Source organism: Eubalaena glacialis, chromosome 13, assembly GCF_028564815.1.
Source record: "Eubalaena glacialis isolate mEubGla1 chromosome 13, mEubGla1.1.hap2.+ XY, whole genome shotgun sequence".
Lineage (NCBI taxonomy): Eukaryota > Metazoa > Chordata > Mammalia > Artiodactyla > Balaenidae > Eubalaena > Eubalaena glacialis.
The window spans coordinates 71518294-71528879 of NC_083728.1; the positions used below are offsets into that span (position 1 = coordinate 71518294).

Consider the following 10586-nt stretch of genomic DNA (forward strand, 5'->3'; position numbering starts at 1 on the left):
AGTCCCTAGTTACAGATTGAAATAGTTTCTCAATTAGTTATTAGCTTGTTATACTCACAGAGGAGCTATATAAAAATAAACTGGAGGATCTGTTTCCATTTCACTTAAAGGCAGCATTCAATATGCAGGGCTTCTGCCAGTCTGAACTGGATGAGAACTGTTTATAACCCGAGTTCATTCAAAATGCCTGGGATATTTCTAAAGGTTCAGTCTTGGCAGCAGCAGCTGAGAATGCAGAGATAAATAAAAAAAGTCATAAGACACGGCTGACAGGGTTCTTCTGTGTTCATTCACACCCCTGACTCCCTAGGCTTTTGAAGACGCAGAATTTCGAAGGACAGCCTACTAGGTGGTGGCTATTTAAACTGCTGTGCTAAATCTCCAATCTTGATGCTAACTGCGAAATGGAGCTACCCTTGTAAATTCAGATGTAAAAAGAAAATACTACTAGATGTATAAACACATATGAGTAGAACATAAAGCTCACTTACATGATTTAAAGAAAATTTGTTTAAATATTTTTTTAAAAAAGCATATTATCCAGCTTTTCTACAGCCACTGCATTGCCTATATAATTAAGAAATAATTTTATTGAGCATCTACCATGAGCCAGGCAATGGGTACCATCTCATTTCACCCTCGCACTCTACTGAGAGGAAGGTCTTACTGTCCCCATTTTATGGGTGAGGGAGCTGAGGCTGCAAAGAGGTTAAGAGACTTGCTCAGGTCACCCAGTTGGTAAATGATGGTAAAAGCCAAGTCGCCTGGCTCCAGAAGGTGTGCCCTGAGCAACTAAGCTGTGCTCCAATGGCCCCATTTCTTCCCCTGTTGGAGCCTCAGTTTCCCTCATCTATGAAAAACACGGCTTTTATTAAATGTCTCCCTTTCCAGGAATCAAGATCCTTTCCAGGGTCAAAACTTGATGTTGAGATTCTGTTTTAATATAACTATTGTTGTCACTTCCAGCACCAAATGTTTCCATTTAAAATGCTGCCTTCCAGGAGACTTCGCCCTGAGTTTACATTGTTTAGAAGTCAACAGCAGTAATTACTGCACATTCAAGACTGTCAAATCTGCCCCAGTGCCTTGTGGCTTCCAAGTTGGCTCAACTTTCCTCAAAATAACACAACCCAACATCTGGCACAGTTAAGAAAGGGGGGTAAACATACCAGACTATTGACATTACCCTCTACACGTCAACATTTCTTTCTTTTTAGAAAGCAAATCTTCCATGACATATTCTTCCACTGGGGACGTGAAGGTTTTTTTTCATATTTTTTTCTATATTCTTCAGATTTTCTATAATGACTATGAACAGCTTTTATAATTGAAAAATAATCTTATTTTAAAAATTCAGTCCAGTAAAAACAGAAAAAAAAAAAAACCTTGGTAATATATATTGTACACTCCCCTACCTCCTAATTAGAAAGTATACAGCCTGACTTTAAGCTTTGTTGGATTATTCTGGGTGGTGATCAGGGACCCCAATTCATACTCTGCATTAGTATGACATGATGGTTAAGACCATGGATTTTGGACTCAGACAGACCAGGCTTAGAGTTCTGGCAGGGCCATTTATTTAGCTCTGTGACCTTGGGCAAGTTGCTTAGTGTCTCTGAGCCTTAATTTTCTCGTTGGTAAATGGAAGTAATGATAACATCTACCTCCCAGAGTGGCTGGGGTGATTAAACGAGATGATAAATTTGTGTAAAGCCCTGAACATAATGTCTAGCGTTCAGTAAATGCAAATTTTCTACTTAATGATGTGATACTGTTACTAATCTGTTTCAAGTGTGGAGCCCTCAGGGACTGTCGAGGCACCTTAGACTCTGCCCTGGATCTGAATGAAAACGTCCTCAGATTTTGATGCCTGTTCTCTTCCTCCCCATTTTCCTATTTTATTTTATTTTATTTTATTTATTTTATTTAATTTTATTTTTTGTTGAGGTCAAACTCACAGACAGCAGGGTGCCCTGGTCCTAAGTGTACAGCACAGTGAACTTCTCTGTATGCACACACCATGTAAGCAGCACCCGGATCAGGATGACGAATGGGCTCCACCTCCAGGGGTTCCCTCGTGCTCCCACCCAGGCAGCAGCCAACCCCAAGGCAAACTCTATTTGGAATTCTATCACCATAGAATAGTTTTGCTTATTCTCAAACTTCACATAAATGGAAAGAGTATGGACTCTGTGCCTGGCTTCTTTTGTTGGCTATTACATCTGGGAGAGTCAACCAAAATGTTGAGGGCAGCAGTAGTTTCCTCTTTTTCACTGATATGTAGTATTCTTTCCTGTGAATAGTATCACAATGTGTATATCTCTTATTGATGGACACTTGGGTTGTATCCAGTTTTTATGAACATTCTTGTATATGTTTTTTGGTGGATGTAAATACTCACTTCAGTTGAGGATTAGCCAGGAGTGGAACTGATAGGCCTGAGAGTATATACATAATACTTAATTTGGCAAGATCCTGCCAAATCATTTGCTAAAGTGTTGGCACTGTTTCCCATCCCCACTAGCGATGCCTGAGCATTAAGTTGTCCTGCATCCTCACCAACACTTAGTGTGATGAGCCTTTTTCATTGTAATCATCCTGGTGGGTGTGTAGTGTCTGTCTCACTGTGGCTTTAATTTCTTTGAGGCATACCTTTTTATGTGCTTATCAGCCATCGGGACACAAATTCATTTCTAAACTCAGTTATGCTCTGAGGAAATCTGGTAGCTCAGCTTGCCTGAATGATGCTTTAAGGATGGGCACACAAGCTCTGAGAGAGGTCTCAGAGACACTCCTGCAACTAAAACACCAGAGTTTGGGGCACACATTCCAAAACATCTACACTGGCTTCTGCTTACTTTCAAATCCTTGGCCATGTTTGATAGCTGAGCTTGCAAGATAACTAACTAACTTTCAGATGATGAGTGACATGTTATGAGTTTTAAAAGATGCTAAGTGAACTCTTTAGCAGCATTTCAGCTTGTATTTCTACAGGCCACTCAGGGGAAAAGAAGTCACATTTGTTGAATACCTACAACGTATCAGTCCCTGCACTGGGCACATTCGGTACATTATCTCCCTAATCTCATGAGGACTCTGTGAGGTCAAGGTTATTTTACTTAGTTCAAACGAGGAAATGGGGTTGGGGCTGGGGTCGCCCAGCTATCAGATGGCAGAGCCAGGATTTGAACACTGGGTCTGCTTGACACCAGAGTCTACCCTTCTGTGAGCAAGCAAACTGAGGGGGAAACATTACTTTTCTACCAATTCCCCAATCAGAAACTATTCCTAGCATACGTTTCATTAATATTTTTTCAGTGGTCACCTCTACTAAGGCAACGTCACCCTTGGGTGGATCTCTCCCTGGGGTCTCCCAACAGTGGGTCTGCTGATACTGGGAGGCCAGCTCCCCTGGGACTCCCCAGCTCTCGACCTCTCCTCCTCCCTGCCTCTCCCCACCTCTGCGGTCTGCCTGACCGCAGTAACACCGTGTACATGTTGATGCCCTGACAGTCTGTTTATCTTCTGTCTGGTATATGTTCTGGTTAATTCTTTTAGAAAGTTTTCCCCAATGGTATAGCAATGCACGTGGATGGTAGACATTTGGGAAAACAAAAATTCACCCATTTCTTTTCAATCGTTTTCTCTATATTTAGTTTTTTTAAGAGTTGAAATGCTGGGCCACCACTTAGTTATGAATGTAATTTGTTTTTTACAGGGCAGTCACATTTAAAGGGTGTACTATGAACATCTCACTCAGGACTAAACATAAAATAGGAATCACTTGTTTTCAAGAAAAATAATTTTTTTTTTTTTCAGAAAAGCAAAAGGGAAAACAAGGGCAGAGATGACTGAGTGAAAGAACCTAGCTTCCACTTTACCTTTGGAGCCATCAGCTTTGTTGGCTTTCAGCACCACCAGACAGAAGCCACAGTGTCCCCCTTGGAGACATTGTTAACTTTTGGAATGGAGCAATTTAAAATTTGCATCATCAAAATTTATAGGAATTTTGTAAATTCCACTGTATTTTGCTCTTGGCATGTCTCCTTGTTCCTTCAAACTTTGCAAAAGCACATTTTGAATGGTTTCATCCTATTTTATCAAGTTTATAAATTATCAGGTATCTACTCATTCCACAGGTGTTGAGCATTTTGGTTGTTCCTAAACTGTCTATGTGGGAAGAGATGTGGGAGCAGCACCTTTTGTTGCATCTTCATTACAGAAATCTTCATCTCCCTGGGGAGAGAGACCACGACCCTGTGGAGGTTACGGGCATGAATGCAGGAGCCAGACAGCCCACAGTGTGACCCCAGGCTCCTTACGTAACCTGCGTGCCTCAGTCTCCTCATCTGTATGGTCATCAGGGAAAATAACAGCACGTACCTCACTGCCATTCCATATGCGCAAAGGGCCCAATAAGTACCATAGAAGTGTTGTCTTATTATTTACCCGGAATCCTAAAAGCTGGATGCTAATTGGATAAAAAAAATATTTTAAGCTATATATATAGCTGACTTGAGAGTGTGAACCAGTCTTCTCTTTGTAACCCCAGGACCCATCTGTGTGATGGATGCACATTTACTGAAGCAGCTTCTCTCTTTGGTGTGTAAGCATCTCTAATTCCCTGTTAATTTTCCTGCCTCCCCCTCTGTGAGCTTCTTGAGGTCAAAGACTGTGCCCTGAAAATAGTAATAGCTAATATGTAGTGTGTGCTTCTCTGGATCAGACTCAGTGCTGAGCACTTCGCGGGTCTTGCCCCTCCCAGGCCCTCAGGAGGCAGGGCCCCTCTCAGACGTGGGCCCTCAGGAAACAGGCACTGAGTGATAGCTGAGTGATACAGTGCTCTTTCCCAAACTTGTCACATCAGAAGGATCACTCAAAGCGCGGAGGTGGTGGGTGCTGATTCCCACTCACTCATCGAGATTCTGATTATCAAGGTTTGAGGTGGGGCCCAGGAATCTGTATTTTTGCCCCAGCTGGTCCTTTGTGCCGAGGCCACATCTGGGCAACACTGAGTGAGTAGCTGGATGACCCTGTGGTCCCTGAATTTCCTCCCTATGTCTTAGGCAGCTTCTCTAGCCATGTCTGGGGTTCTCAGCTCTGTCACTGAGTGACACAGGAGTGCGCGGGGGCAGTGGAGAGGAGGAGAGCATAAGCGGGTCTCACTAGTATGCAAGACCTCTCTTGTCACGCTGCCTTTAACTGAAGCTGGAGGCCTGGCGCATCACTCTGGGATCTTCCGCTCTCTCAAGGCCTTCCGTAACTGGCTCCGCACCAGTCTGCCAAGGGGTGCAAGGACAGCGCAGGGCCATGGAGGCAGCCGTCTGTTGGTGCTGGAAGCCAACCACAGTGATGTCTCTAAACGAAGGTGGAAACTGGGGTCTTTCATCTCACTGCCTGCTCCCCTCCACTGCCTCTTCCCTTGCTCCCTCCTTCTACTGAATAACCTGCCTGTGCAAGCTTCCGCCAAGACCCGGAGGAGGAAAACCACTAAGGAGAGACGTTAGCTGCTTCTTAATTTTTAGCAAAGTAATCCCTGTACATGGTTCCCATGGTTACGGGTATAGAGGATAAAACAGGAGGATGAATGAGCATCATCTGTCACCCTCTTCTATGGAAGTCACTTTGAGCTCTGAGCTGTTTCTCTGGGTGGTTAAGGTTAGGGTTAGGGAAAAGTTTAGACACTATCTCCTGATTTCCTGATGTGACAGATGAGAATTAGCTCACTTAAATCCCATCCCCCACCTCCCAAAAGAGTTAAATTGCTCTTTCCCGTTCCGTAATTAGTTGACTCTGTAGTTTCAAGTTACAGACAACCATCTTTATTTCTTCTTACCTTTTCTTGGGAGGAGATGAAATATACATATAATAGCGACCATAAAACACATAGAGCTGTAAAGCAAACACTCAGGTAACCACCATACCAGTTAAGGAAGTGGAACACTGTGAACACTTTTAAGGCTCCCCCCCCACCATGAAGCCACTTACCCTAACTTTTGTGATAATCCTTCTCTTGCTTTTATTTAGATTCTCTTCATCTTTATATGCAACCCTCAACATTTAGATTTGCTATACATAGAATCACACTGTATGTATTATTCTGTGCCTTGCATCTTTTCCTTCAATACTGTAAGCTAAGGTAAGCCAACACGGGTAGCTGTGGTTCATTCAGGTCCAGTGCTGTATACTCACTGTTCCAGTAAACCACAGTTTATTTATGTGGTCAGCTGGTGATGGGAGTTTTGGGCTGTTTCCAGTTTTCTGCCATCATGAACATCCTCATTGATGTCTGCCAGTAACGTGTGCAAGGGCTTCTCCAGGGGCTGGATACAGTACTGGAATCGCTGCATTGTGGGGAATGTACATGCTCAGTTTCACTTAATATTGCCAGTTTTCCAGTGTGTTTGCACCAGTGGGCAGTCCCCACCTCCAGGGATTCTGACTCGATTGGCTAGGGTGGGGCTGGCCACCAGGAGTGTTCAGAGTTCCAGGTGATTCCATCATGAGGCGTCACAACACCTTTACTTTCAGTCCGTCAACTCTAGTTAGTGTCTTGACTCTCCAACTTGAAGGAGTGTCCCCAGCATCCCTTTCTACTCTCCTCCTTCAAGATTTTTGTATAATGATCTGAAAGAGAGAAGGGCTTTTTCCCAGGCAAGGTCAAAATGTAGGGGTGGGGAGGAGGGTCTCAAGGCATGACAGGATTGGTTAAAATACTGGGACAAAGGAAAGGCATGCAGGTGAATTCTTCCTTCCAGCAGGGTTGAGGAACTAAAGAAAACCCAAGGCTTGGGAACTCCTCCCATCAGCCAATTCCTCTTTCCTTCCACGCTACCAGTAGCCTTAAGTGTCTGTCTGCCAGTTGTAGGCCAGAGAGAATGTCATTCAAATGGCTTAAGTTTTGAGACTTTGAGACTCCTATGAACTGCTCTGAGGGTCTTTGCATTCACGTTTCCTTAAGGGACTCCAACCACGGTTTGGGTTTCTTGACCCTTAGCAAGAAAGATTCTTGACCCTGAATCTCAGCAACACACAGCTTTGAATAAATACTGATGCCCGGGCCCCAGACCAGTTACATCAGAATATCTGGGGCGAGATCCAGGTACCAACAGGTTTCAGAAGCTACCCAGGTAATTCTTAAATGCAGCCAGCATAAAAAACCAGTGGTCAGTGGGTCTCAACTTTATCTAGTGTCCATCAGAATCACCGGGGGGGCTTGTTAAGAATACTGATAGCTGGGCTTCACCCCCAATTTTTGATTCTATAGGTCTGGGGTGGGGGCCTGGATGTGCATTTCTAATAGGTTCCCAGTGATGCAAACATTGCTGATCCTCCAACCACACGTGGAAAACCATCCTGCGCCTGGGTTTCCCTGCACACCTGCCCGCGGGGATCCGGAACGGCCGTGTGCCGAGCTGCTCCTCCTGGTTGTATGCGCCCCTTTCTACCCCTGTATTATGTCGTCAGGCTGGTAGCTTGAAATCAGACATGGAAACTGGCAAATGCTACAAGTCAGAACTCCGCCACCCCAGCCTGTTGCTAAACATTCATATCCTAGATTCCATCATGGGCCAGCGGGATACTGGGAGAGCACCTCCCAGGTGTGGATCATCCTCGCTCATTCATTGTCATCATCAATAGGCCTAGAGGCATACAGGGTCTTCACTGTGGTTACCTGTACAGCTTCCATATATATGGAACAATATTGAAAAAAAATTAATTTTCCTGTGACCATAGGCTCCTGGTATTGAAAATATTTTTCTGGTTTGAGTTATTAATACAATACTAGTTCACAAAGCCAACTAAATACAGTCTAAAATTTGATAGTTATTAAGTATAGAAAGTAAAGGAGACTTTGGGGATGCCAACATTTCAAATTGCGTCCTTGTTTGGCACCTGGGGATTTTTTACACCCTGGGTAATGCCAGGATGGGGAGAGGTAGGAAAGGGAAACGAGCAACTGCAAGTCCACGCAAGGAAGCCAAGATTTGGAAGCTGTCTTTGAATAAACCATGACCAAGAACCCTTGGGAAGTCTTTGTGTAGCGCCAGCCTGAAGACTGCTGGGCTAGCCTGTTTAGTCCACTGTGCTGCATGTGATGGGGTCCATGGCCAGCGTGTGCCCTCAGCCACTGGGAGGTCAGGCTCGACTGAAACCTCTGCTCTACACAGTACCAACCTCCAGCAACCTTTCTACGCTAACACTGCTCTTCAAGCATGACCAGAGCCTGCAGCCTTGCTCTGAATAACCCTTCAGGCATTAACTTGGACACTAGAAGCGAAGATTTATTGAAAAGAGAGGGTCTTTCCAAATGGATCTCCCACCCACCAGGGGACTGGGTTTCCATGTATTTGGGGGAAGGGGCTTTTATCTATTGGGACAATTTCCCTTACAAATAGTGCAGTGCTCTGCGTTCAGCTAACTTTCCTGTTTGGCCGACTCAGGAAATCACCCGGATCACATTCTTGTCCGGACCATAAAAGACTAGAAAAGATTCTCTTCTGGCCTCGAACTGACCCCAGTGCTGTCCTGAGTTTTTAATTTTGGGTGTGGGGGGAACAGGGTGAGTGGTGACAGATTTGGTTGAGTCAAGAGCCTCGAATCTGTCATCATCTTTAGTAAAACTTCCTTCCTTCAGTGCCCCCGACCTGCAAAGCATACTTTTGACCTTCTTCTGAACTGAACTCAGAATGGCCGTGAACGTTACGTGAAGTGGCTTTGAAACTCCAGGTGCTGCCGGCAGAGGACAAAGGCCCTGTGTTCTTCCCCGGTAGATCCACGGGACCAGAACCATCGCAGCCACTCAGTGGGTTTCGAAGCAACTGACTTCTGTGTATCAAAGTCTGCAGTTTCCAGATGCCAAGTCTGTCTAGGCTTGTAGATTGACCCTGACTTTCTCTTTCATTTCTTTGCAGTAAAATGCAAAATGGAGGATGAAGAAGAGGCTGCAGCTAAGACTCCACAACCTTAACAGCTGTCGATATCTTTCCCCTCTTTGCTCCAATTACCCCACTTGAGGAAAATGTTCAAGTTATGCTTCCTCTATTGTGCTTTCTTGAACAACTAGATTTGGTGCATTCGGATAAGAATCTTTTCGTTGCAAATATGTTTTAGTGCAAATAGTTTATCATAAGAAAGTACTAGTTTTAACTTTCTGCATTATCCCCCAATTTTATTCTTTCATCCGTATATTTCGTCAGTGCTTGAGGAGTATTCTTTTACACCAACCACTGCTAAAATGTACAATGAACTCTGATTCCAAGAGATGTTGAAGTTTTCTCTAGTTACCAGTTTCCCAGTTTTGGCCACCTTTGCAAAGATCCATATTTAAAACAAAGTCCCAAACCTCTGCAGTGGGTTTTAAGTTTATCTGGTGAGTACTCTTTTCATAAAAAAGTCATTATTGCCTGTGATCATTTCCCAAGGAGACTGACCCTTAACTTTGACTGCATCAAGATAAGACACTTAAACCCAGACAACAATAAAGATAAAGAATTTTTGTTGTCTAGGGCCCAAAGCATTATAGAAATTCCTCATTTTATGGGTAAACTGACTTATTACCCTCAATTGTTCTGCAGTTTGCTGTTAACCAGGATTCTCCCATTCAAAATGCCACGGACTTAGCCTCCAGGCAGATCTGAAAGCCAAGTAGTTGTATTGGGTTGTTTTGACAAGCTACCACACGTCTTAAGTAAATAGTAAAGCCTTTATTTTTTGTGTTAAGAACAGCATTTTGAAAATAAAACCTATTTGCCCATGCTTTACAATCTTTTAAATTTGTAATGTTTATATACAGTCGTTTATGGTACACATTGATTGTCTTGAAATTTCTTTAACGATTTTTTTAAAGTATGCAACAGTCAGCCAGGGGAGGATAAAGGTACATTATAAAACACACATTAATACATTTAATAAATATATATTATCTATCAAAAACGAGCCTTAGCTCTTTATCAATGACTAAAAAGCACCTGCTGAGAACTCCTGTAAGCTGGTATAATCATTGCATCATTGGATTATAAAAGCCACAATGCTCCCTTTCGGTTCGGGGTTCAACTCAGCCTTGCCTAGCCAGGAAGACCACTCCCACTTTGCCCACGTTCTGTGGGCCCTGACAGAATCTGTGCTAAAACAGTGACTCCCCAGCTTTCAACAACCAAATCTGCAACCCTTGAGACACACAGAACTTCCCAGTTTGTCAATTCTTGGGGCCGATTGCCTCCCTCCCTCCACTCCATCTCCAGGGGAGGAATCCAGCACAGAATGACCGTTTTCTATTAGAGGGGAAAGAGTGGCTCTTATAGTCCCAAGGTGAGTTTGATAACTGGACCTGGAAAGATTTGCGCTTACAATTAGGTGCTTGATCACACAGGCTCTCCTTCCAGGTCATCCTCCCCCAATGTCTTGTTTACATAAGCAGACCTTAAACAGAGGTGCCATTTAATTTTGTATTTAAACTTCACTCCATGGGGGCAGCTGGCTGCCACAGTCTCTTGGCAAAGATGTCTCTTCGCACCCTTCAGGTGAAGTCATTGGAAGAAGAACAGTTCTCTGCCCTCTCCCCTCACTCCTCGTCTCCACCCTCA

General features: G+C 43.9%; 1 protein-coding gene across 1 annotated transcript in view; it reads left to right on the top strand.

Moving 5' to 3' along the window:
* IQCK (IQ motif containing K) overlaps window positions 1–9756 on the top strand; it is a 126671-nt gene extending 116915 nt beyond the window's left edge. Inside the window, exon 9 of the mRNA XM_061208292.1 lies at window positions 8916–9756. Within this exon, the coding sequence (XP_061064275.1) occupies window positions 8916–8971 (56 nt within the window). The 3' untranslated portion in view covers window positions 8972–9756. The remainder of the gene's footprint in view (window positions 1–8915) is intronic.
* Window positions 9757–10586: the final 830 nt, after the last annotated feature.